The 26,749-nt window shown below is 59.7% G+C and overlaps 1 protein-coding gene across 1 annotated transcript; it reads right to left on the bottom strand.

Moving 5' to 3' along the window:
• Positions 1–2,187: 2,187 nt before the first annotated feature.
• Ttyh3 (tweety family member 3) lies at positions 2,188–23,116 on the bottom strand. The gene is made up of 14 exons (XM_042686872.1): positions 22,863–23,116; positions 13,018–13,187; positions 12,815–12,926; positions 12,488–12,708; positions 12,157–12,252; positions 10,915–10,987; positions 10,623–10,698; positions 10,167–10,222; positions 9,447–9,539; positions 7,834–7,926; positions 7,519–7,655; positions 4,815–4,988; positions 4,399–4,474; positions 2,188–2,338 (listed from the first exon to the last, which is right to left on the bottom strand). Exons 1-14 carry the CDS (start codon positions 22,983–22,985, stop codon positions 2,264–2,266), a joined length of 1,575 nt encoding a protein of 524 aa, XP_042542806.1. The 5' UTR covers positions 22,986–23,116; the 3' UTR covers positions 2,188–2,263.
• Between the last annotated feature and the right edge of the window lie 3,633 nt (positions 23,117–26,749).

The raw sequence follows: 26,749 nt of genomic DNA, 5'->3' as shown, positions 1-26,749 counted from the left end.
AACACATAGACGGGCATGGCACACAACCATTATGGTTAAACACAAAAATGCCCACAGAGGGCCCTGGTCATCTGGTCCTCCTGGCTGGGCTGGGCAGGTTTGGGGAGGGAGTTGCATAGTGAGGTGGATGGAAGTCACCAGGAAAAGGGGGTTCAAGGCTGACACCCCAACCAGACCCTCCACTTCCTAAACCTTGCCCTGCCTAAACCTGGGGAAATGGACCTCTGCAGAGCACCCAAGAGCCTGCCCTGCTGGGCTGGGCACCACCTGATGGCTGAGCGCCCTTGGCCTCCCTGCCCCCAGCCATCAGGTCTCTGGGGTCTCAGGGCAGGGTCCCATCACGGGCAGCTGGCCCCAACCTGCTGCCTGAGGGAAGGTCACTGGGAAGGGAGGCAAATGGTCCCCAAAACTCAGAAGGAAAAGGAGACCAGGGGGCAAAGTGGCTCCCCTCCATGGGCAGTGGAGTAGGAACCCCTTCACTTGGCCCTCTCCCCTGGCGAGCCTCCCTGAGGAAGCTCATGGCCGGGCATGTGGGCACACGAAGTCTGGGCAGCACCGGCCTCTCGTGCTATGTACATTCAACTGTGGGCAGCGTGTGCCTCTGTGCTGCTGAGAGGGGCACCCAGGCGGGGCACAGCCCTGGCCAGGAACGCGCCCTCGGCGGGCAGAGCTCCGAGGAATGCCTGGTTCCTGGAGTGAGGCCAGGAACTCGGGGTGCTCCCCTAAGGCTCAGTCCTGCACCAGGGCTGACGCCCAGTCCCCATGCCCCTGCCCACCCCCTTTTTGGTCCGACACCAGCAGAGAAGGGTTTGGAAGGCAGAGCAGGGCAGTCTCAGCCCAGGGAGGGGTGAGGCCGGTCCTGCGGCTGCGCCGCTGCCTTGCTATGCTACTCCAGGAGGGAGCAACAGGTCTGTCTGTAAACTGCCTCCTGCCACAGGGTCCCTGTGGCCCACTGGACACACCTGGCCCTGGCCTCGCCGTCCTGGCTGGCCAGGGCTCCGTCCACGTGGTGACTTGTGGCTCGCAGCCACCATGGCAGGAAGCACAGCAAACATTGTACACTGACACCAAAAGCACCTTAGGGGAGCCTGTCCCCCGCTTCACAGGAGGGGTGCCTGAGGCTGCATCTGCCCAGGGAGGGAGGGGTCTCCAGGCCCTCCGGACAGCCTGTAGGCCTGCAGTCCCTCCCAACAGCACCCCTTGAGGAAAGAGCCCCTTCCACCCAGGTTCCCAGCCGCAGGGCTGGATGCAGGCTCCGGACCGGACGCAGGGTCAAACTCGCGGGCTCTCGTGCCCGGCGGGCTGGTGGAGGCTGGGAGTGAGGTTAGTGGTTAGTCCCCAGACGGGCTTCAGGGGCTGGGGGCGCTTTCACAGACTGTTTGGATCCCATCCCCAGGCTGGGCTCCAGGGACACGGCACCTGTCCTGGGTGGAAATGGGATGGAGGAGGGGGAGGGGCGGCGTCCAGCTCAGCCCTCGCCCGCCTGCACTAGAGATGATGAACGCGGTTAGTGCAAAAAACGAACCCGACGAAGCTGCCAAGTCTTTGGGAGGGGGAAGGGGTTTGGCACCAAGAGGGCAGCCAGCACTGGAAGGCCAGTGAGGGAGCTGCACTGGGCAAGCGCATCTGCTGTCCTGGCAGTGCTGGGCCAGCGGGGGGGGGGGGGGGGGGGGGGGGGGAAGGACCTCTCTGGAGGCCTGGGAGCTGGAGGGAGAAGCAAAGCCAGGGCTGGGCGCGGCTGGACGTGGTCAGGCAGGCGCTGGATGCTGCAGAAAGACGCGCGCATTGGGGCGGACGAGTGGGAGGGTGTGGGCCTGTCCCTCGGTTGCCAGCAATGCCAGGCAGGGGTCTCCTGTGAATGAAGATATGACCCCAGGGATACAGGGTCAGCGCAGGTGCCAGTGCCATCAGGGGAGGCCAGGAGCCGCGGGGGAGGGGGGGGGGCAGAGCGGGCAGGAGAGGCCAGGGCTGTGATGCGGAGTCTGGAGGGCCACCTGCAGAAGGCGCACATGAGCACAGAAGCACCTGGCACAGAGCGGGGCTCAGTAAGTCCAAGAGAGTGGAAGGACACGGGAGGAGGCCAGGCAGGGCCAGGGCATGGTGGCAGCGTCTATCTTGTGACCCAGGCAGGGATGGGGGTCCAGAGCGCCCTGCAGGGAGAGGGGGGAGGGGCGGGCTCCGGCGGCCTCGGTGGCAGCGGTGCTGGCTCAGGAGGGGTGGGTGGGTGGCACGGGGCAGGTGGCGCGAGGCGGGCGTCGGGCGTCTAGTGTGCACTGCTGCTGGAGTCGGGGCGAGGCTGGCTCGTGGCGAGGTATTTGGCTCTCATGCTGGACGTGTACTGAGGAGAGAGGAGCGCGTCAGCGAGGCGCGGGGTGCCGTGAGCCAGGCCGACCCTCGGAAGACTGCCAGAGCGCAGTGCCCCGTGCCTGAGGGCAGAGGGTCCAGGAAGAGCCCCCTGGCCCTCAGCCTGCACCCTGCAGAGAGCAGTCATCTGCAGCTCCCAGGGCCCCACCAAGACCAGCATCGAGCATCTAGTCAGAGCCCTGCCAGCCCGGCAAGGCCCTCACTCCACCTGGGACCTGAATGTCCTTCCAGGCTGCCCGCCAGCCTCCGCCACAGACACTCGGCCCAGCTGGAGTGACTGCTGCCCACACAAGCAGGGCCCCACCCAGGGGCTGTGGCTCAGGGAGGTTGCAGCCTGCACCCTTCAGCAGGAATGGGAATGGTTCCGTGAGTGTGCGCATGTGTGTGTGCGTGACTGAGAGTGCACATGCAATGCATGTGGGTGAGTGCACGTAAGTATGTATGCATGTGTGCACACATGCATGTAAGTGAATGCATGTGTGTGCGCTGGAGGACATACAGGTGGATAAAGCCTATACTAAAGCTGGGCAGTAGTGAAGAATTCACATGCCCTTGGCAAGGGGAAAGGCCCAGGCTGGTCCTGGGTCACCAGTGGTCAGGGCGCCTGACAGGCTGGCCTTATCCATCCCAGGTGGGCTCCCAACACCCCAGACTTTAGGCTGCTCCCATAGCCCCCTGAGCAGTGTGCCGATGTGCCCCAGGTCCCTGGCAGCCCTCTGGGGCACTAGAAGGTTGCAAGCAGCCCATGAGCCATGGAGCAGGGAGGAGCAGGAGAGGAGGGTGGGCCGGGGAGTCATGTCATTCCATGGACATGCAGCAGTGACAGGGGACACAGGGTGGAATGGGACGGTGGGTGGCAGCAACCCCTGAGCAGGGATGGTGGGAGGAGCGTGCACGCTCATCTGCACACCTGCGTCGCAGGCCCACCTGCAGTGCTGCACCAGAACCGCCCCTTGGGCTGGGATCCATGCTTAAGCTCCGGAGGAGCTCTCCGGCTGCAGTGGACGTGGCCCTCCCAGGGCAGGGGGAGGGGGGCAGGGAGGCCGGGCAGGGGCAGGAGTGGAGGCAGGGAAACCTGGCGCGGGCTCACTGCTGCACTGAGACCGTGGGCTTGGGCCCACACCTGAGGTCTCTGGCTGTGCTGGACTGTCGGCACTGGACCTGGCACAGTGGGGCCTGAAGTCAGCCATGGTGGGGGGCAGTGGTGAGCGGAGGGTGCGAGGCATGGAGGCGCAGGCGGTGGCCGTGCGGGGCGGGGGGGACTGGGTGTGTCAGTACCTGTCACTCTGAGGGCACAGCTACCACAGCGTTCGGGCACTGTCCATGGGTTTAAATTGCCAGCCCGTGTGGCTGCCAGAGTCCAAGGCAGCCAGATAGCGCTAGGAGGGCCCGGGGTGGGAGGGGTGCAGGAGAGAGAGAGAGAGAGGAGGCGTCCTCAACGCTAGGGCGCGGCGGCCGCAGGAGACGATGGGACAGAGGGGCCGAGGGAGGGCGGCTGGGTGGTGCTGACAGGGGCCTGCAGCCTGGCATGGCCTCTGGGCCTACCAGGCCCTGGTACAGGTCCTGGGCACCCCAGGCAGCAGCCACTGTACTGTAGGCAACTGTGCTTTTGAAGCAAGATGGCCTCCTACAGCCCCTCAGCCTGTCTTGCAGCCCACTTCCCTGGAAGCCGGGCTCTGCCAGCTCCTCTTTGGCACCAAGTTCACCCTGTCCCCTCGTGTCTGTGCCAATCTCAAGGCCCAGGCTGCAAGAGCCAGGGCTGAGGCACCCAGGCAAAGGAAGGAAAGGAAGCCAGGCCACCCTGGGCAGTCCAGCATGAAGGCAAGAAAGCGGGGGCCTGCGGCGCGGCCGCGGGGCCGCGATGCTCTGCACTCTCTCCCCTGGCTCCTCAAGGCTGGTGAGAACCAGGATGCCCCTAGGTGCACCTGCTTCAGACGCCCTGGCTGGGGACTCCCCCGTGGTCACGGCGACCCCAGAGAGCACCAGCAGACCCCCCGGAAGGCCAGGGCCCCCCACCCCCTGTCCTGGACTTACTGAGGGCGGTGGGGACTCGCGCCCAATGAGAGGGGTGTTCTCACAGCGGGGATTCTGGAAATTGGCATTCTGGCTCCTGAGGCGAGAGGGGAGAGAGCGACAGTGAGTGACCACTGGCCAGTGGGCCCATCTCAGAGAGGTCCCTGTGACTGCCCGGCTCCCGGCTCTGCCTGGCACCTGATCTAACTCCACAGACTGGCACCACTGCTCTCACTAGGGTCTGTGAGCCCAGAAGAGTCACATGGGCTGAGTAGCCTCCAGTGCCCACCCGGAACCCACCTATGCCCTGGCTGCCTGCCCACCCACAGGGCCGCACAGGCCATCCCATGGGAGCCAGGCCCTGCCTCAGCCTCTCCCTCCTGCTGCCTGGCAGGGCCCGCTGTCCCCTGGGCTCCCCAGGACCCACATGTACTCACATGTACTCGGTGACCGGGGCGTTGCTGACGGTGTGGGCAGCGGCCGGGATGCTGGCCTCGCTGCCGTAGCTGCTCCCACAGCTGTAGAGGCTGGGCATGTGGACGCGGTACAGGCTGTCCTGTGCCTGCCGCTGCCCCGGGGCGGCCTCCTCCTCCCCGTCTTCCTCAGGGCCCCTGTGAGAAGGACAGGATGCATGCTCAGTGTCGTAGGATGAAGCTGGCCATGGCCCATGGGTGGCGCTGATGTGGACATGGGCTCCAGGCCTAGCTGTTCACATTGAGGAACTAGTCCAGTAGCCATGGCCTTTGAGCGGGTGCTAAGAGACCACCCGGTGCCCTACTCTGGGCCCTGTCCCACCATCGGCATGCTGAAAGCAGCGTGCAAACACCCCAAATCCCTGAGCACAGAGGCTATGCTGCCCTCTTTTGGCTCTGCAGAGGCCTGAGCTGGCATGCCTTGCCTGCTGCCCTGGCTCTGTGGCCAGGCCCTGCCACGCTGGCGCCCTCCTGTCCTGATAGGATGCAGGGCTGGGCTGCAGGCAGGACGCACCTCAGGGGTGGGGCAGGGCCCTCACCTATGGCAGATCACCTGGCCCTGGTGTGTCCTTTTACAGCCTCCCCCCCCTTTTATAGTCAGGGACATCAAAGCCAGGTGGCTAAGTAACTTTCCCAGCCCCACTATCAGCAAGGTAGAGCCAGGATCTGAATCCAGCCACAGGCTTCCAGAGCTGGGCTCTTACCGCCCTTCCTCCTCACCACTGCCACCACCTCAGCACATCACTCCTGCTCAGTACCATCACATACCACAGCACTGCTATCACTGCCGCCATCCCTGCCACACCACCACCACCGTTACCACCCACCCCCAGCTTCATCCCAATCACCACAAGCTCCATGACAAGTATCACCAAGAAACAATCCAGGCCAAGGGAGGTCCCAGACAGAGCAAAAAGGCAGGAGGGAGACAAAGAGAGATTCAAATAGGGAAGGAAGACATCATACCAGCTGGGAGCCAGTGGTTCAGACCTGTAGTCCTAGCTACTTAGGAGGCTGAGATCTGAGGATGGAGGTTCAAAGCCAGCCCGGGCAAGAAAGTCCTTGACACTCTTATCTCCAATAAACCACTCAGAAAGCCAGAAGTGGTGCTGTGGCTCAAGTGGTAGAGTGCTAGGCTTGAGCTGAAGAGCTCAGAGACAGCGCCCAGGCCCAGAGTTCAAGCACCATGAACAATTAAAAAAAGAGTCAAACCATCTCTCTTGACAGATGATTTGTTCCTGGATTTAACAACCCAACCCTGCAGATGCCACAAAACCTTCTAGTTCTGATAGACACTTTTGGTAACAGAGGAGAAAATAAAACCAACACTGAGAAATCAGTAGCTTTGGCGAGGTACCAGTGGCTCACACCTGCCATTCTAACTACTCAGGAGGCTGAGCTATGAGGATCGCAGTTTGAAGCTAGTCCAGACAGGAAAGTTTGTGAGACTCTTATTTCCAATTAACCCCCCAAAAGCCAGAAATGGAGCTGTGGCTCAAGTGGTAGAGCACTCGCCTTGAGCTGAAGAGCTCAGGGACAGTGCCTAGGCCCAGAGTTCAAACCCCACAATTGACAACAACAAAAAAAATTGCATTCTCAATAACTTCAAAAACACTAAAAATACCTTGGTACAACGTAAGCAAGGAAGTGAAAGATCTCTACAATGAAAACTGTAAAATCTTAAAGAGACTGAAGAAAATGCTAGAAGATGGAAGGACCTCCATGCTCACAGATGGGCAGAACACCACGAAATCAGCAATACTTCCAAAAATAATCTACAAAGTCAACGCAATACCCACCAAAGTCCCAATGTTATGTTTTACAAAAACAGAAAACCCAACCCAAGGGCTAGGGTGCTGGTGGCTCATGCCTATAATCCTAGCTACTCAGGAGGTTGAGATCTGAAGATCCAGTTTGAAGCCAGACTGAGTAAGAAAGTCCATGAGACTCTAATCTCCAATTAAGCACCAGAGAACCAGAAGTGGTGCTGTGGCTAAAAGTGGTAGAGCGCTGGCCTGAGCAAAAGAGCTCAGGGATAGTGCCCAGGCCACGAGTTCAAGCCTTGTGACTAACCAAAAAATAAAATAAAAGATAAAAGAAATGAAAAACCAATCCAAAAATTCATACGGAAGCATAAAAAGATCGCAAATAGCAAGCACAATCCTGCATAGAAAGATTGTGGCCCTGTGGCCAGGCACAGAGGCAGAAATCGCTGACTCGACTGTACTATAGAGCCGCGGTGACAATGCTGTGCGACGGATGGAATTGGCCTGGAGCTATTGGCGCCATGCTGGGCTACAAGCAGCAGCCTACATGGGAAGGGAGACAGAAAAAGTCAGGAAGCTGGGCATGGGGCCCTCAGAAAAGGAGTCTACACTCCCACACTCCAACTTCCAAGTTAATATTCTGGTTCCCACCAGGCCATGGCTGCCAGATGACCCCCCTGTGGAAGCTGAGCCCACACAGCGTCCTCCCAGCCTGAGCTCTGCAGGCCTGCACTGGGGCAGGCAAGGCTGGGCTGGGAGTTCTTCTAGACTGTTTCTTCTCTTCTCACCTGGGACCGCCAGACTCAGAGGTGCTAGAGACCCAGACAGTGAACACACAAGGGTGTGTTTTTCTGTCTCCTCTGGGGACTAGGCTGCCCCCTCCTGGACGTGTGGGGGCTCACCTCTTCTGCTGCCAGGTGTGGGGAATGCTGCAGACGATGGAGCTGAACATGAGAGCCGTGACGAAGGAGAAGAGAGCCAGGTAGATGAGGCCCTCCACACCGTCGTAGCAGAAGCCCATGAGCGCCTGCACGTAGTCCTGGCCAGCATGGGCGAGGCACCACACCAGAGATGGGAGAAAGAAAGTTAGAGGCAGGCAGGTGAGGCCGGCCTGCAAGGCCCATGCCTGGCCACAGTGGCCTCCTGGCCCAGCCTCGGAGTTGAGCTACCCCTCCCCAGCAGCCCCCCCCCCCCCCGCTCCCCACAGTGGTCCTCACCAGGTGCAGGCTGCGGCAGTCCACCAGGGCTGTGAGGTGCTGGAGGTTCACTTCTGTGCCGTTCAGCACCTCCTGGACTCGGAGCAGGTGGTCCTGGGGGGCAGGCACCACGTGAGGTCAGTGCCATGCCTCCTGCTAAGCCTCCAAGCCACCCCTTAGCCTGTAACCTGCTGCTAAGCCTCCAAGCCACCCCTCTAGCCTGTAGCCTGCTGCTAAGCCTCCAAGCTACTCCTCTAGCCTGTAACCTGCTGCCGAGGCCACCTGACCCCAGTCTCAAGCACAGGCCCTGAGGACCCTGGGCCTTCAGAATTGGCAACCGTTTGGGTATAGTGGTGTATACCTGTAATCCCTGTTATTCTGAAAGCAGAGGTAAGAAGGACGATTGAACAGCCTAGGCAAAACTCTTAGAGACAAGCTAAAAAAAAAAAAAAATGCAAAAGTACTAAAGGTGTGGCTCAAGTGCATATGTGTGTGTACAGCCCATGTGTGCACATATGCACACATGTACAGAGACAACCATGGAGACATGGCCCAGCCCCTCTGGGCTGATACAGCTCCTGCTGGGCAAGTGATGGATGCAGTGCTGCCAGCAGCAGCACAGATTCTAAGCACCACTGTGATCCTCCAATGGAGAGCTTCCTGTTACCAGCAAAGAGTGGTCCCTAAAACCTATGCGCTGAAGCCCCATCCCAGAGCCCTACTGTTTAGAGGTTGGTGGGAGGGAGTGGAATCCTTACAAGGAAAGATCAGAATGCAGCTGCACAGGGGATGGCCTAAGGACACGGGAAGCCAGTGCTCGTGGGCCCAGACTGTGTGCCCACCGACCCACAAGGCAAAGCATAAAATCAAAGCAAAGAACCTGCTGGCTTGCTTTGCTTTTTTTTTTTTTTTTAATGGCAAGCACTGGGGTTTGAACTCAGGGCGTCACACTTGCTAGGCAGGAGGGTCTGCCACTTGAGACAACTCCCAGCCATTTTTTTGCATTAGTTTTTTCTCAAGTAGGATCTCCCCTAACCTGGGGTGGGGGGCAGCCAAGACTGGGAGCCTATTTACACTTGCTCACTTGGTTGACTGAAATTATTGCCTGGGCTGGCCTGGAACTTGATCTTCCAGATCTCTGCTTCCCAAGTAGCTGGTGTTACAGGCATGTACCACTAGCCTGGTTTGTTGTTTGTTTGTGAAGTTTCACAGAGAAAACTCTGTTGTTTCCCCTGGGGCAGAGCCCATGAGACTTGCTCTCTGCTATCCCTGGAACCAGGCACTGCCTGCAGGGACATTAGGGAGATTTTTGGGGGCCTAGGCCTGTTAGATGCCAAATGCCACCCTAAAAGCTGGTCTTTTATTTTCTATGTAAAGCGTCTGTAAGATTTTCAGTATAACCAGCACCATCCTCTTTAAGGGCCTATCAGAAATCCCCAGGAAAAAGAATGGGAGGGAAAGGTGGAGGAGCAATCAGGGCACCCTGCCCCACAACCCCTCATCCAATCAGGATGCCTCTTCTGCAGCCCTTCACCCAATCAGGGTGCCCCGCCCTCCGTCTCCTCAGCCAATCAGGGCACCCTAACCCATAGTCCCTCACCCAGTCAGGGTGACCTGCTCCCCCAGCTCCTCACCTTGGAGGCTGGGTTTTCCCGAGTGACACTCTTCAGCAGCTCGGCAACAATGTCCTGCATCTCCACCAGCGCCTTGTGGCTACCCGACAGCTTCTGCTCCACAGAAAGGCTTGGCTTTGAGTGGCTGAGCCACCATGTCCCTCGTCCCACACCCTCCTGCACACGGGCAGCTGCGAGGGCACTTTTGCTCCCCCGCAGTCTCCGCACTGGAGACCCCCCCAGTAGTGCCAGAGAGCGAATGGGCATTCTCAACACAGGCAACTTTTGCATCAAGCTCTGGCTGGCCTCCAGTTCCCAAATCCCAATTGCTGGTATTACAGGTATGCACCACTAAGCCTAGCCTAGACAGGTAAGTCTTAAAAGACCCTCAGGAGCACGATAGGCTGAGGGCAAAGGGTGTGACTAGTCAGGGCTGCCAACCCCTTCCAACGGGCACCTGCTCAAAGGCTTCCCGGGACTCCTCCCGTATCTGCCTGTGCTCAGTGGTCAGCTCTGTCTCTGTCCCCTTAGGAAGGAAAGGAGCCATGCCAGGGAGGCAGTGGCATCAAGCAGGTCACTAGGGTAGCAAGTATAGAGCAGTGAGTGACACACCATCCACCCAGAATGCTGGCTGTGTGGGCTTGGAGACAGAGCCGGGCCTGCCCCACCTCCCCATGGACAAGTGCTTTGGCCTCTCTGTATGTCCCCTGCACCCAAGCCCCAGACTAGCCCACCTCTCACCTGCTGGAAGGGGTTGGCGGCACGGGGTGAGCAGGCCAGGTAGTACTGCAGGATGTCTGCAGAGACAGGGGGAGCGGGATGAGGGGCGGCCAGTGTATGTGTGTCTGCGTGCAAGTACAGGTCTGCATGCGTGCATGCCTCCTGTGCTAGCACGTGTGCACGTGTGTGCTCGTGTGTGAGGAGGAGCAGTGTCCTGGGGGACAGATGTGTACCACCACCACAACCAGACTCAGAAAAAGCCTTTAGAAGGATGTTGCATCCTGACTCACGCCTGCCCTTTCCCAGTCTAAAGGCTTCCTCCACAGAGCAAAGCCCTGACGCCCAGGACCAGGTCCTGCTGCCTTTCCACCCTCTCCTGGCCCAGCTGGTCTATCTGCTTCCTCACAAGCACTGCATGGGAGGCTGTCTCAATGACTCCCGTGTGGTACGCAGGGGCATCACTGCCTGGCTACTCACCCCCACTCAGCACAGTGTACTCGTCCACCACCTTGGTCACGTAGGTGTCAGGGCTCACGCAGAAGTCACTGGAGCCCTGTGGTGCATACAGGCAGGGAGGGGGTGACCAAGTTGGGCCTCAGAGGGAATCTGTACTCACCCTAGGCTACAAACTGACCCTGGGAAGGGGGTACAAACTGACCCCAGGGTCTGTGAATCTAGAGACATGGATGGGCAGTACCCAGGAGTGTGGTTCCCCTCCCCTAACACCACAGCCCAACAGACAGGGACTGCTAGTCCCCCAGCCACTCACCACAGACACAGCCAGCTCCAAGCCCAGTGCACCCCAGCTGATGACCAGGGCCAGGACCCCCAGCAAGCAGACCCTTGAGGCAAAGAAGAGCAGTCAGCAGCCCCCAGGCTGGGGGAAAGGGATATGTCACACACTGGGCTGTAGAAGAGGGCGCCAGGCTCTTGAACACATCTGGGGGTCTGGATCACAGGGACTGTGGCTTTTCCAGTGGCCTGCTCTGTCACGGATGCCTCAGGCTCAATGCCTGGGCAGAACCAGGCTGGGGCACGGCCTGGCCAGCTCAGCACTGGGGCTGCAGAGTGGGCCTGGACTTGGCTAAAGGCCAGGTAACTCTGTGGGTTTCACCGCCTTGTCCTCCAGCTTTTCCTGGCGTCTTCTCTTCACTAGACCTCCTCTCTGCTTTCATCTCACAGAGGCCAAACGAGCATGAGCCTCAGGGGCTCACTGACCTGGGCCAGACCAGGATCTCCAACACTGCTGGACTTCACCCAGAGCCCCAAGATTTGTGGGATCAGTTCTTCACCGCTACCACCTTCTAGTTCCCTTTAGTCCAGCCAGAGAGGCCTTCTGAGCCCCTCTGCTGCCCAGTTCCTCTGCAGACCTATAAACTAACCACTTAGCATCCTTCCAAGTTCTCCATTTTGGAGCTCTTAGGTGAAACATGCAAGTTGTAGACAGCTGTGCTGCCTGCCCTGCTTCTTCTCCTCCAGGGTGTTGTCACCTGACCTTCTGTACAGCTGGCCACTCATCCTTCGCTCAGCTACACACGGCAGGGCCTGGGGTGTTCTTTGGACTCTCCGAGAGCCTGGGAGGTGGCTATGCAGGTGTTCAGCACTTAACTGCTGTGGGCAAGCTGTCACTCCTGCCGTCTTACAGAGGAGGAGACAGGGGAGCTCCATAGCTTACTGTGCCACCTGCCCCACCCCAGCAGCGCAGGGGGTAGCAGAGCAGGGATGGAGGCCTGGGGGAGTCCCTCAGTACCTGGGGCCCTGGGAAGGTGGTAGACTCTCAGAGTCTCCCAGGGAAGGAACCCAACGGGCAGCTGAGCTGAGTCCAGTCTGCAGCAAGTGGCCAGCGAGGCAGGACATAGCAAGGACGTCTTAGAGTAGCCCCCTCCACAAGAACCCCCTCCTCAGGCAGTGTGGGGTCACACTTCAGACCACAGAGCTGATGGGGGTGACTGTGTGCCGGTGCCTCACCCTGCCCCTCTGCCTTGCGGCCCACAGGTGCCCCTAGACTCACCCGACCAGAATGCCCTTGGAGCTTCGGATGAGGCCCACCAGCACCAGGAGGCAGATGATCACATCGAGCAGCAGCAGGCCCAGGTAGCCCAGCCACCTGCCGGCACACAGGGCGTGGGCAGGTACAGAGGGGGACTAGATGGTGGGGTCAGGCTGGGTGGCCAGGAAGGGCATTCACAGGAAACTGGGGCCCGGGGCCTGGCATCCACTGTCAGAGACCTCCAGCTGTGCTGCCCACCACCCATTATGTCTCAGGTACTAGCTAGGTGCTGAGGACGCCTCACGGCCCAGGCGCAGTGAGCCATCCAGGGAGGACGGGAACCCCGGCGCACCTGTACCAGTCGTAGAGATCCACCTGCTCGGCCAGAGCCTCCAGCGACACGCCGGGGTTCCTCCAAAAGGGAATGGCCGCTGTGTAGCCCTGCAGCGTCTCCAGCAAGCCCTGCAGCCGCTGCACAGCTCTCAGGGGTTCAGGCCTCCCGGCCATTTGCCGCGCCAGGCTCTGCAGGCTGGGCTCTGCTGTGCGGTTCAGGGCTGCCACAGTGTCCCACACCTGTGGGGGAACCAGCCGCAGCTGAGGCCAGGGGCCCAGGCCAGAGCGGAGGCCTGGCATGGGGAAGATGCCGCCACCCCCAAACCCTAACCCTGCAGCCACTCACGCGGTCCTCGACCCCTGACACAGTGCGGTTGGCGTGTCGGAGCGAGTAGGTGGCCCGGTGGACGCCATCACTGGTCTCACCATTACCGTAAAATCCCACTGCGATGCCAGCGCTGGAGAAGGCAGAGCGGTGAGCAAGTAGTAGCAGCAGCAGGGCCCTGCCCGCTCCCCTGTCCCTCCCCTCCTTCCCCCCAGCAGGCTCACCTGCAGACTAGCGTGGCAATGATGACACACCAGGCGGTGCAGCAGCAGTCCGCGTCCAGGTGCTCGTCGCTCTTGCGCCGCCGGCAGCACAGCCAGAAGGAGTAGAAGAGAAGGAAGAGGAGGTCCAGGGCGAGGCAGGCCAGGGCCACGGCCCCTACCAGCAATAGTGCCTGAGGGAGGGGAGGGCACAAGCACGTTAGAGGGCCTCAGCACGTGGGACAGGGACAGAAAATTCCATGCCTGCCCACTCAATGCACAGGCCAATGCATTGCACCCGGGGGCCTGGGAGGTAAAGGTCTGGTGGCCACCCTGGACTTGTACCTTCAACTGCACTGTGTATCAGAACTCAAACTCCATGTGGGCAGGCCAGCGTACAAGCTCCAGGTCTCCATCAAGGCTTCCATGCATGCCCCAAGGATATGGAGGGAGGGGTGTCCCCAGCAGGGGGCTTAGGGTCAGTGCCACACTAGGCCCCAAGCACACACCCAGGGTGGCACGCAGCCACAGAGCCAGGTTCCCTGTCCTGCCACCAGCTTGGGGCTGCTCCTCACCTCTCCTCCCTCAGTCCTGGGAAGGACCACTGCCCCCCAGCCAGCATGTGAGGGCAATGTAGAGGTCTCCGGGGCTGTTAGGCAGGGAGAGGTGAGCGCTGCCTGGCTGATTAGTCTAAGTGGCCAGTCCACAAACATCTGGGGGCTCGCATGGGAGGGCTAGCTCTTGAGCCAGTGTAGGACTGAGGGCTGGGCACTGCCTGCGGCACTCAACTATACTTGATGAGAAAGGGCAGGCCCCCCCATACCACTCACACATCAGGAAGTCCTGGGGACACCAGGCCAGGTGCAGGTGGCATTCCCCCTTGGCACCCTGGCTCTGGTGCTGTGTTCCCTTGGGACATGGCAGATTTTCCCCTCCTCTCCAGGCTGGCACCCACAGAAGAGGATGCATTGCATACACAGCAAGATTCCCGGAGCCCTGCTGTGGGAGAGGGATGGTACTAGTCCTCTCCCCCTGGGCACAGCACTTTTCAGTCTGCCTGGCCACCTGCTTCACCAGCAAATAAGCTGCTGAGAAGGCAGAGAAAGGACCAGGCCCCAAATCCCTACATTCAAATGCAGCCCTTGTGGGAGAGAGGGTAGCTGGCTGTCCCCAAAGCCTGAACATGGGGACTTGTTGGGGCAGAATGCCCCCTGCTGGGACCCACTGAGACAAGAGGTCCTGGATCAGCAGTGCTGGTCCCCAGTGGGCTGTCACCCAGGAGACAGTTGCCAGGCAGAAGGTGGCAGACACTGCTTTCCCTAAAGTCATCTAGTTCCACCCATGGAGGCAGCCTGTTCACCTTCTGCCCTGCCATGAAGGAGCTGACCAGAACCTGCATATCCAGCCAGTGTGAGCCAGGAACAGAACCTTCACAGTCCAAAGCCACACTGCTGCCCGGGGGGGTTGAGCTGCCCACACAGGGGGCCCTCAGGAGAAGGCTTGGACGCCACCAGGAGGCTGAAGTTACAGCTGGCTGCACTGGCAGGCTGAGGGGGAGGGGAGAGAGTTGTCACCTCCTGAGCCCAGGGCTCCCTTAGGCCCTAGGTGCTCGGTCCAGAGGGGCCACCGTGGCACATGCAGAAGTGGAGATGGAATCAGGCACTAACTACAGGCCAGAAGCCAGTCACCTGGTAACGAGGGCCTTGACAGTCCTGTACCCCAGTGCCAGGCCCCGCACAGTGGCTGTCAATAAACACTAGTGTTCCAACTGCAATGTCCCCTCACCTGCTCTCAGCTGGGCATGGCCCAGCCCCATCTTGGCCCCGCACTGGCCAGGTCCCTTCAGTGAGCCCTCCCAGGGCCAGCTCATTCCCTGACACCTCTACTCCACATCTAGAACACATACACACCAGGAAAACCCCTCCTGGATTTTGCACAGGAGGCTCTGACAGCGGCAGGGCCGGGCTGTCCAACTGCTCACAGGACACAGCAATGCTCCCAGTCTGGTTTTTCTCCTCCATGTGCTGGGAGCACATACTCCCATTGCCAGATGGGAAAACAGAGACCTAAGATAATGGGACCTGGGATGGTGGGGACCCCAGCAGCATGGAGCTCAGATTACATATGCCACTAGGTGCCTGGCACCTGCAGGGAGCCAGCTAAATTTCACCATAGGTAACCTACAGAAACGGCTGGAAGATAGAAGGGCCATGGACCATAGAGGCGGTCCCTCAGCTAGATGTGCTGGTACTGGTCAGCTCCTTCATGACAGACAGCCTGCCCCCAGGTGGTGGGCGCTGTAACACACAGGGCTGGGTAGGAACGTGAGGCTGCGTCTTTCTCCACTAGGGTCATGAGAGCTGAGCCAATGGGAGGAAAGCTTTGAGCAGCACCTTTGCAGACCCGGCCTCCACAGGGTTGGGTGGGGCAGGGCCCAGCTCCACAGCTCTGAGGGCGCCCCGTGCTGCTGCACCTGACATGTCTCCACCCACGGCAGGTGCTCACACGTGCATGCGCCTGCTCAGTCACAGCCATGGGAACATGGAGCCTCCACGCTCCACAGGCTCTGAGCCCCCAGACATCTGCAAACACCAACAGCTAGGGACAAAGGACTCCCCACTGAGGAATATGGCATGGCCAGGGCCAGCCCCAAGAAACCCCAAGCATAGGTACTTGAGGGGAGCAATGTCCTGGGGCCAGGCTAAAGGCCAATGCAAGAAGACCACAAGTTCAAAACCAGCCTGGCCTACACAGGAAGAATTATCTCCAAAAAGAGGATAACAGAAAGGAATGTGTCCTGGGACTTGGGGGGAGGGGGGGAGGTGTCACCCAAGGGCACCAGAGTCACCGAAGCCATGCAGGCAGTGATTGGAATGCTATCTTGCCCATACCAACCTTGCTGAAGCCATGGCTACCCCCAGGATCCTGCACACAGAGGGATTCAGCCTCACTGTAGGTAAACTGAAGCCCCTCCACCACCCCACTCCCAACTCCATGTCTGGGCAGCCCTCTCTCCAGCAGGACCCATGCTTACCAGATGGGCTGGCACAATAGATGAGGCCCTGAGGCAGGAGCCAGGTGGCCAGGTCTCTACCAGGCCAGCCTGATTCAGCCCCACAGGTCAGCCTGGGCGCTGTGAAGAGTGTCACGGCAGGCATGACCAATGACCATGGCTGGGACTGCAGCCAGGTCCCTGGAGGATGCATTCCACGGGGGCCCGGCTGATGGATAGGTGCTGGAACAGCCACCACTGTCCCCAGACCCATTCAGGACAAGGATGGAAAATGCCTCCTCAGCACGGAGCTGACTACATGGAACTTTCCATCCGGGCTCCATCAGGCAGGACTGCGCAGGCCGACCACCCGCCCTGAACCTGGGCGTAGCCCAGGCTGGGCCTCTGGGGTCTCACAGGTCTGAGGGCCTAGAACTGGGCCCTGCGTCCCTGACTTGGGACACGGTGAAGATTAGGACCCCTTGCTCCCTGCCACACCCTGGGTGTTAAGAGTACAGGAAGTCTTGGTGGAGGGGTGCAGGCACAGGTGAAAGAATATGGCTGTCCGGGCATGGCACATTCAGTGGCTGGAGCTGTAAGGCCTGGCAGGGATGTGGGACAGGAGTGGGAGGCTCCACCGCACGGACAGGAAGGGCAAAGATAGGCCACCTGGTGCTGCCTGCACCCACTGGGGCCTAACACTTCCTCTCCATGCTGCTCTACTTCCTGTGGTCCCTGGGCATGGTACCTGTCCGCCACTGCTAGCACCTCACCCACATAAGACTAGGCTCAGCACCAGCACATTCTTGAGAGCAGGGAGTGGGCTCACCTTGGGCAGCCAGTGCCTAAGCTGAAGGCGGAGGAGTTTGTGGTTCTGCCTAGAAACCCTAGCTGTGGTTGGCTGGAAGAACACAGGCTGAGTGTGCCTGTCACACAGATAGCTGCCCTACTGGAAGGCAGGTATGAGCACCACTGTCATACTGCTGGCCACCAGCAGGGGGGGCCACAAACACACCAAGTCACACCTGCATGCCTGCAGCAGGGGAGAATCCCCACACCTGCCAGTCTGCAGCTAGTAGTCTGCAGGCCCTCCCACCCCTGCAGCAGGCTGATCCACAGCGTCCTCGCTGGGGGGAGGGGGGGGGCGCTGCACTCTAGGAGGGCAGAGCTCAAATGAGCCGTGTGCCAGGACCCAGTGCCAGCAGTGCCCAGGGAGTGGCCTGGCAGCACCGCATTACCACAGTGGGTGTGATGACGCACACGGGAGGGCTGAGGGAAGGGTAGTGGGCCCTCCATCTGCCGTGGGCTGTTCCCACAGCAGTCCTGGATCCGCTAGAAGACACAAGGTTGGGTGTCTGAGCAGTGCACCCCACTCGTATCCTGGGCCACCAGAGGAAAAGGGGAGCAGAGAAGCCCCCAGCGTTGAGCCCTCACCTGGGGTAGCACTGCAGACACACGGCTGGCCCCGCCTGCACAAGTTACCCCCACAGCCCCGAGTCTGGGGGTCACTGGCCACCGGTGGGCAGCAGCACATGTAGCTAGCACTGGCAGCTAGGAGGTTGGCTGACCCTTCTATGGGGAGCCACCAGCCTGCAGAGAGACCTGCTTGCCGAGCCCAGGCTGCTGAGGTTCCCGGCTTGCTGTGGAACCCCAGCCCCCATCCCCAACACACTTGGCAGAGGCTCCCAGCCACGCAGGCCAGAAATTAAAAACAGATTTTCCACGGGCCAGGCTTGCGTTTCATGAATTCCATGACTGTGAGCTCTTGGTGGGGCCTGGACAAAGTACGGCTGCCGGTAGTCTTGTGGGGACTGGAAAGCAGAGCCCTAAAACTTTCTGCACGGACTGCTCGTGTTCACACCCTCCTGGAATGGCCTCCCCCCCACCCCTGCCCTCCCACAAGCCTGGAGCCAGTTCAAGTACAGGGACCCCAGCCCCCCTACAGCCCACACCACCCTGCCCTCACCATGAGCATCTGCATCTGCCTGCGCTGCTGCACACCTGGCCACCCTGGGGACAGGCCCCGGGCCTCAGACCCCAAGACTTCTCAAGGGACCCCCCACAATGGTGAGGAACCCATCCCAAGGCGGACAGTGGAGCATGGGCGTACTGGGCCTGGCACCCTCCTCAGAGGAAGGAAGGACCAGATGGCTGCCTGGCCTAACAAAGTGGGCAATGCCCCATGCCATGCCAGCCCGTTCCTTTGGGTCAGGCCTCAGGTCCTAACAGGAGGGGGCAGGGGGAGGATGTGCCAACTGAGGGCCAAGCAAGAGCGGCTGTGCAGGTGTGCATGAAGGCGGGCTCTGAGAATAGAAGGAATCGGGCCTTGGGCAGGCAGGCCTTGGGCCATGCCTCTCCAGGTGCCCCACGCCCTCTCCTGGCTGTGGACAGAACAAAAGCAGCTTGTGACTGGCTGTCACCAAGCACTGGCTGGAGGTCCAGCTCTAAGACAGGCCACGTCCCAGCACATGGGCATTGCTGCCCTGCAGATGAGGGGGCCTCCAGCAGGCGGAGTGGGTGACACGGCACAGTGCCCAGGGTCCATGCTGGGCTTGCATCCTCACCTCCTGGCAGGGCTAGGTGTCATGTGACCAGTCCCTCCTCTGGCTGGCACTTCCCATTCTGCTGACCCCAGGCCCTGTGCTGAGGCCTGGGTTCCTCTTCCTGGGCCTCAGCAGAGCCCATGGGGGAAGGGCATAGCCCTGAACTCAAGTCCAGTCCATGGGTAGAGGAGCAGGCACGAGCTGGAGCCACAGCCCTGGTCCAAGGCCACAGTCAGTGTCCACCTACCAGGGACACTGTGCTGCCATCCTGGACAGTGCAGCACAGACACACTAACAAAGCTCCCTGGGCAGGGGCCTGGGGTTCAGTCTGACCAAGGCCCAGGTAACAGAGCATGGGTTAGACAAGTTGGGGCCCCAGCCAAGAGTAGGAGGCAGGGAGGATCTCTGCGAGAGGAGCCCAAGATCTGGACTAGGAAGGCCAAGCAATCCCAGAAGTGGGCAGGGGGCCCTGCAGTTCCTCCTGAGTGTTGAGATTACAGGCAGACACTGTCATCCCCAGCCAGCAGAAGCTTTCCCAAAGACTTCTCTTCTCCAGGAAGACTCAGGGCACAGGACTGTGATCAGAGGCCTGAGTGCTCGTGGGCCCAGAGTTGGCCACTGCCTCCTCTCAGTCTCAAAAGCCAGGCCACCACACAGCTGAAGACCAGGACAGCTCCAGGGTAGGGCTGAGGGTGGTGCTACCTCCCTTTCACACACACACACACACACACACACACACACACACACACACACACACACACACACACACACACACCACGAGGGAGTGCACAGGGAGCTCTGGGAGTTGCAGCCTCATCTATTCCTGCCACTAAGTGGCACCAACCAAACTAGGCCTCTGCATTCTCCCCTGGACTCAGCACCAACCATGATAGACAAACGCAGAGCAACTGGACTTAGCTGGACCTTCCCTGCTTCACCAGTGTCAAGCCCCAGCTCTGCATCCCCACCAGTGCCTAGTCCATCAGCTCCTGCCCACCTGTGGCTTGTTCTAGAAGCTTCCACAAGGCTCTCTGGGGTGCTTGTCACTAGCAACTTCAGGATAGTGACCGTCATAGTAGGGTACTGGGGGAGGGGGAACATCTGGAAGCAAAGCCACAAACACATCTAAACTACAGCATGTCTAATAAGCAGATGGCATGCCGGGCACAGCTCCTCATGCCTGTCATCCAGCCACTGGCAAAGCATAAATTAGGGAGGACATGGTTCAAGCCCAACTGCATCAAAAATTTAATGAGACCTATCTCAATTTAAAAAAACTAAACAAACCTGGGTGTGGTGGTATATGCCTGGCACCCCAGCGACTTGGGGGAGTAAGTGGGAGGATCCAAGCCCAGGCTGGCTGAGGCTAAGAATGAGAAATAACTACCTGAAAGATAACTAAAGCAAAAAATAAATACGAAGGGCTGGGCGGTGTGGTACAGTCACTCAAGACGCTGGGTTCAAACCCCAGTGCCATCAAGAAAAGGAAGGAAGAGGAGAAGGAGGAAGAGGAGGAAGAGGAGGAAGAGGAGGAGGCGGAGGAGAAGGAGGAGGGAGAGGGGGAGGAGGAGGAGGAGGAGGGGAAGGCGGCGACAGCAGTCGCAGCCAGAAAGCATACAGCGGGACTCTGCTTTCAAGTGGTGCCCACCCCACAGATGTGGCCGACTCCAGCCAGAGGGCTCCATTGTGCTCCCATTGAACGTGCCCAGCCTCGGTAAGCTGAAGACAGGCGATAAGGCTGCTGTTTTAGCCAGAGCTCATTTCCTGAGTAGTGGAGAGGATGACATTGAGGGCCGAAGACGTGGCTGCTCTGTCACCGGCCTGCCACTGACCTTGTAACCCAGGGGCTTTGCTCTTACCAACTGGTTCCAGTCTCTGCTAGGAAACCACTCAACCAGAGCCCAGAGCCCTCTGCGTAGTCACACTGAGCTTGTGGGCAGCACATTCCCCCGTGCCATGTGGATAGAGAGGGCCTCTCCCTTGCACTGAGCTCACACTCAGGCTTCTCTGCCTCAGGGCCTTTGCACATGTTCTTCTTACTAACATTTTCTTCCCACCACTTAAATCTTACTAAACAACTGAGCACTCAGGGCTGGGTAATTATGTACCCAAGGTAAGCATTACCTACTACCTGGAAGGCCCCCTGCAAGCCAGGGCTAGCCTGGTACCTGGAGCAATCAGGAGACGGGCTGACCTCAGCAGACCACCTAGCTGGAAGAGACTCCATGGCCTGCCAGGCAAACACCTTCTCCAGGAAGCCTTCCCAGACTGCTGGGCCCCTGCAGTCCCTTTTCCAGCCCCATAAAGGTTTTCCATCATCAACTGGCAGTAACTGGCCTGCCCTGAACTGCTGAGGCCAGACTGAGCCAGACTGTGAGCAGACCCAGGGTTAATGGTGGGGTGTGAGGATGAATAGGAAATAAAGGAAGCAAAGATCCCAGAAGGAGACCCAGTGGTCTCCACTCCAAGCATCTCTAGTCTCCCCAGGTCAGGATAAGCCAGGGTTCACTACCTCATGGACCCTCCCCCAGTCTCCCAGCCAGCCTCATCTCAGAGGCAGGACAAGCCTCACGCACATCTGGGCCCACCCATGCATCCAGGAAGGGCCCTTCTGCTCCCACCCCTCCCCCACCCCAAGCAGCCCTGTTGTTTCAGGATAATGTGAAGAGGCCCAGAGAAATCAAGCCCCCGCCTAAAAAGCTCTGGCCATGAGGAGGGCAGGGGCAGGAGGCATGTCCACAGACCCACGTCAGGAGCAGAGGCGGCGGCGGGGGACGGAGACAGGTTGCTTTCCACACCGTGAATTATTCAGTGGCTAATTCTGCTCCTCGGAGAGAAGGCAGGAGAGTGAGTCAGAGCCCTCCCACGGTGGAGAGGAGTGGAGCGGGGCAGCAAAGGGGCAGAGCAGACCCTGCTAGGGCTCAGGGCCCTACCAGGGGCCAGCAGAGCAGAAGAGTCTGGCCAGCACCCCCAGATCCCCATGGGCCACCCACAGATACCTGGTCCCCTTCCCTCCTTGCCACCTGTGGTGGAATCTAGGCCCTGGCTGCTGCCCCCACACGCAGGTGGCTCCCCACAGGCCACAGGAAACAGCCATCAGTAACCCAGGTGGCTCCAGGTTATCACCTTCAGAACCAGCAATGGGGCCAAAAGCTCAAGGCAGATATTCACGCAGAGGCCTCCCCGCTGTTTCTGAGCCTGCATGCCTAGGCCAATCCCTGGCCCTCTTTCTAATCGGCTTAGGGACTCAATCAGCTGGTGGCCCCAGGTTGGGGGGGGCATGGAGGGGGAGTTGGAGGCGCAGCCAGTTCTCAGGCACCCTCCACTTCCGGTTCTCCTCCTCTGGATAAGAGAGGCTGCCTGGGGCAGAATTGGTGAGGTGACACACAGCCTGGGAACAGTGTGTTCCCAGGCCACTGTGGGGATCTGCATGATCACCCAGGAAAACCCTGAACTGCTTGGGGAGATTGGGAGGCCTGGTCTCACACACCCCCCCAACCCCCCCCCCCTTCCCCTCCCTGCTTCTGTAATCGGGATCCCCAAGCAGGAAGGAAAAGTCCACAGCCTGGTCTCCTGCCTTACACTCAAGTGAGAATGTAGTGGCACCAGGGCTTGGCATGACCCGAGCCTGGGGCTCTGCTGAGAGAGGGGTTGAGAGGGGCCCCAGGCCCCCAGCTCTGTACTGCTCAGCCCCTTGCTGGCACTCCTTGCAGCCCTCTTGTCTTGTCTCCCTGCAGCCTGGCCTCCCTTCCCTCCCCTCCCCGCCTGCTGGCAGCCAGGTCTCCCACAGCTACACACCGCACTGTGTGCACACGCCACAGGCTGACCGAGGAACAGGGGGTCATTACCAGCCACAGAGGATTGGCATCTGCCCAGACCACTCACCCACCAAACGCCTGGCAGGGATTCCCCAAGCCGGGGCCAAAGGACTGGATGAGGAATTCCCTCCTGCCCGCACTCCTGCCTGGGCTGAGCTCTGGCCCCAGGGGGGGTGGGGGGCCCTGGAGTCCCCGGGGAGAAGGCGAGGGGGGTGGGATCTGCTGGGGATCAGCACCAGGCGGACCCCCAAGGATGGAGGACTAGGTCTCCACGCACCCGGATCCACCAACCACACAGGGGGCCTTGGAGAAGCCGGGGGTGGGGGGGACCCTCGGGGGAGGCCCGGAAGGGGGTGAGGAGTCTCGATAGAGGCTGGAAGCGGTGAGGACCCCCCCATTAGAAGCTGGAGGGGGTGAGGACCCTCGACCGAGGCCGCAGGGTTTGGACCCTCGATGGAGGGGACCCTGCCTGGAAGTGGGGAGTCTTGGGACCCCGACCCTGGGGGCGCGTGTCACCTGCTGGTAGTCGGCGTCTTCGGGCCGGAACTGGCTGCTGGTGGCCTCCCACCGCAGGTCGAAGTGGGGCAGCCGGTGCAGGAGGCTCACCCACCAGGGCGCCGCGTAGCTGACCCCGGCCATGGCGGGCCCGACGCCGCGCCGCTGCGCGGGGCTCCCTCGCCTTCCCCGGGCGCGGGGTTTCAGGGACCCGCCGACCCCCGCCTGGACGCCCGCATCACCCGCGCGCTGCTGGGCCCGGCCCGGCCCGGCTCGGCTCGGCCCGGCTCGGCCCGGCTCGGCCCGGCTCGGCTGCGCTCGGCTCCGCTCGGCCGCCCGCGCCCGCCGCCTCTTTGTTCGCCGCCGCCGCCGCCGCCCCCTCCGCGCCCCCGCCCGCCCGCCGGCCCCGCCCCCGCGCAGTCATTGTCCCGATGCCCCGCCCCTTACGTCTTCTCCGCCTTCCACCCCTGATCCTGAGCTCTCATTGGCTTATCGCTCACCGGTCCGGCCCTTCCATAGGCGCTACTCACCCGCTCTTGCATTTCTATTGGTGGTTCTTACCACCGGGTCCGTCCTCTGGCCCCGCCCTCTTCGCGTCCGTAGGCTCCGCCTCTGCAAAGCCATTGGCCCACCGTCAGAGTTCCCGCCTCCCCCTGGCCTGGTGCTCTCCAGGGGCGCTGGGTCCGGAAGGCCCGGAGGACCCTCCAGCCCTCGGGCTCCAGTTGATCCCTTCCTGTGATCCGGCAGGTCCAGCATCGCGTGTTTGCTGCGGGGGTTGGGTAGGCCTGCAAGGGGCTGTGCGAGCCCCAGCAGCATGCAACCCCGCGGCCTATCTGTTGGGCGGGCATGGCCGGCTTCACCGACCGCTGTGTGACCTGATCTCCGACAGGTTACATGGCCTTGGTGCCTCTCCGTCCTCTGGGAACGGGGTCCCTGGAGGTGCAGGAAGGACAGAGTGCACAGAACCCTGGCACTGATACACGTTAGTGTGCTGTGGGAGCCGGGCGCTGGTAGCTCATGTCTGCAATCCCAGCTACTCAGGAGGCTGGGACCTGAGGATCAGGGTTCAAAGCCAGCTCGTGCAGACTCTAATCTCCAATTAATCACCAAAAAGCCAGAAGTGGACCTGTATATCAAGTGGTTGAGTGCCAGCCTTGAGTGAAAAAAAAAGCTCAGAACACCCCGGCCCTGAGTGTAGACTGAATCTCCTTTGGGGAAGATTCCATCGTTTGTTAGAACCTAAGCCCCCTCTCCCCCACCCAAAAAAAAGTGCCCAGTCCTGGTGACCTGAAGCCTGGAAATTCATTGATTACTGGGACAAGGTGTGACAGGTACCCCGCTGGGCTTCCTGGAGGAGGGAGGCACGTGGTCCAACAGTAGGTGCTCACCTGCTGCAGCAGCCCTTCCTCCTTTGCCAGGGGCAATGGGTACATCCTCTTGGCTCTGCCCCCTCACTGCCCCGGGGCCTTATTTCAGGACTTCTTATCTTCCAAACCTGAGCTCTTCAGTCCCCTGTGCCCACTTGCCAGCTCTGGGCAGCCAAGCCTCTTCTGGGAGGCTGGGCAATGGTCTCTGAGACACTTGTATTCATCCGACTTCCTTGGGGGAAAAAAGCCTTCACAGAGCAGCCTCTGTGACTTCCCCCTGAGACACCACCCTGTTAGGAAAGAGCAACCAGGCCAGGAGGACAAGGCCAAGAGGACAAAAGTCAAGTTCTCCACACCCACAGGCTAAGGCTGGGAGTCGGGTTTGCTTCAGGTCTTTCCCCAGTGCGCTCAGGTTACTGAGACTAGTGAACAAAATGAAAACCCTCTTCCCAGCTCACGCCTGAGGCTCACGCCTGTCAACCTGGCTACTCAGGAGGGTAAGATCTGAGGATAGAGGTTTGAAGCTAGCCCAGGCAGAAGAGTTGATGAGACTCTTTTCTCCAATTTCCCACCAAAGAGCTAGAGTTGGAGGTGTGGTAGAGCACCAGCTGTGAGCAAAAATGTTAAGGGGCAGTGCCCAGGCCCTGAGTTCAAGTCCCAGTACTGGCATAAACACACAAAAGGAGCTAATTCGCAATATGTGCAGTGTGTTTGGTTCATGAAACCCTGTCTAAAGGAAAGTGTGTGAGGGGAAAGTGGCAAAAGATGTCCAGGGTGGAGAAGGTGAAATAGTTCCACATGTTGTCTGGTGACTCCTGCACATAGTACTCAGGGTGAGAGCAGAGTGGGTTCCCAGGATGGTGAGGGTTAACTGAGAGAAGCAGTCCACCTGGGAACAGGGCAGGAAGGAAGACCCCCGCCCAGGTGCTTTGGCCGGCGCTCACAGGCTCTTCCTGCCAGCTCTGGCCCATGTGTGGCTGAAGGCTGCATATCAGCTTCCCTCTACAGATGAAGCCCATCCACCAGTCCTCCCTTTCCCCTTTCCCCCTTCTAGTGAAGTCAGTGTTTGTGAGTGAAAATTAGAGCTGCGAGAGTCTGTTCAGCGTGAACCTTGAGAGCTGAACTGTTGGAAGCATCTGGCAGAAGCATCTGGAACAGAGCAAGGAGTGAGCCAGGCCAGGGAGACAACCGAGCTGAGGCTCTGAGACCTGTAGCTGCTGGGAGCAAAGCCAGTCTCCGGTCGCACGTGTCCAGGCTGTTCCTGGCCCCCACATCTCAGGGTTGCAGCCAGAACAATGGAATTCCCTGGGCTTGGACCCTGTCCAATGACGTTCATATTTTCTGTGGGGAGAGTATTTGGGGAAACTGGCAGGAAGAGCAGCAGACTGGAGCACCATCCCCCCTCCCCCATTCTCCTTGGTACCTATTGACACGTGGCAATGTGCATCCCTAGCCCCCCAGTCAGGCCAGTGCCCAGCCCTCTGTAGATACCTGGCTCAAGCTTCTGGGCCCCAGGAAGGCCTCTGGGTCACTGCTTTCCTTCTTGCCATGAGGGATTTGGCCTCGTGGCTCCAGAGGCTGGGAGAGCTGTCAGCCAGCACAGTTCCGAGAGGGCCATGGGGCCAGCCAACCACAGCCCAGGCCAGCAATGACATAAGTACACCCCATTTCCCAGGGCTACCTGGCCAGCAGCCTTGCCTATCCAGAAATCCAGAGGGGCTCAAGAAATCAGCTCGGGGAATCTCTAAGCACTGAGCCATCAAAAACATTGTCCTAGTCCCCCAGCTGCCCAGCATAAATCCAAGGTAACAGACAGAAGCACTTGGCCACAGGGATGGTATGAAAAATGACACCCATTCGGGAGGCAGGCAAGACAGGAGGATTGACATTGAGGGCCTCAGGACAAGGTGAGCGGAGGCCAGGAGGCTGCCATGCTTTGTATCACCCAAGCATGGGGTCCTGCAGGCTGAGTGGAGGAAGGGTTGGGAGTTTGGGGGGAACCCCAGGGCAAAGGTCCAGAAACCAACTATAGGGGGAGAATTCGCTCCAAAAACATCTGCTTTGGAAAAAGTGGGAGCTGCTTTGTCCCTAAGTCTTGGCAAAGTAACTCAGCGTGAGGCACTTGAAGCCAGAAGTGCTTAACCACGCTCACCCCTCACAAATAGCTGAACACATGTCAGAGAGGAGCCTGGCTCCCACTTAATTACGGTCCCAGGACTGGAACCTCTCATTTGCAAGTACTGGGCGTCACTGTATCACCTTCAAAAGCCACCTTCAACACCCGCCGTGGTCATGTTGTGGGAACAGAGACTAAGCTATGGCTGCTACCTCCACAGGCCAGCCACTGGCTGTGCATGCGGCTACTACAACATGGGACGGAGGGAAAGGACAATGCCCATGACGGTAGGCCCTCCTCACAGTTTGTTTTAGGGACAAAGTATTGCGATATAACTCTCTATTTTTAGATGCTGGTCCTCGGACTTGAACTTGAGCCACAGCTCTACTTCTAGCTTTTTGGTAGTTAATTGGAGATGAGAGTCT

Source organism: Dipodomys spectabilis, unplaced genomic scaffold (assembly GCF_019054845.1).
Source record: "Dipodomys spectabilis isolate Male_0828 unplaced genomic scaffold, ASM1905484v1 ptg000098l, whole genome shotgun sequence".
Taxonomy (NCBI): domain Eukaryota; kingdom Metazoa; phylum Chordata; class Mammalia; order Rodentia; family Heteromyidae; genus Dipodomys; species Dipodomys spectabilis.
Note: the sequence above shows the minus strand (reverse complement) of the source record. Positions and strands in the feature narration are given on the sequence as shown.

Excerpts from the sequence above, each read along its gene's own strand:
- Ttyh3 (XM_042686872.1), bottom strand. The coding sequence starts at position 22,985 with ATGGCCGGGGTCAGCTACGCGGCGCCCTGGTGGGTGAGCCTCCTGCAC. Across the intron at positions 12,709-12,814 it reads TGTCAGGGGTCGAGGACCGC|GTGTGGGACACTGTGGCAGC; the intron begins GTGAGTGGCTGC and ends GTTCCCCCACAG. Across the intron at positions 4,989-7,518 it reads CACACCTGGCAGCAGAAGAG|GGGCCCTGAGGAAGACGGGG; the intron begins GTGAGCCCCCAC and ends TCCTTCTCACAG.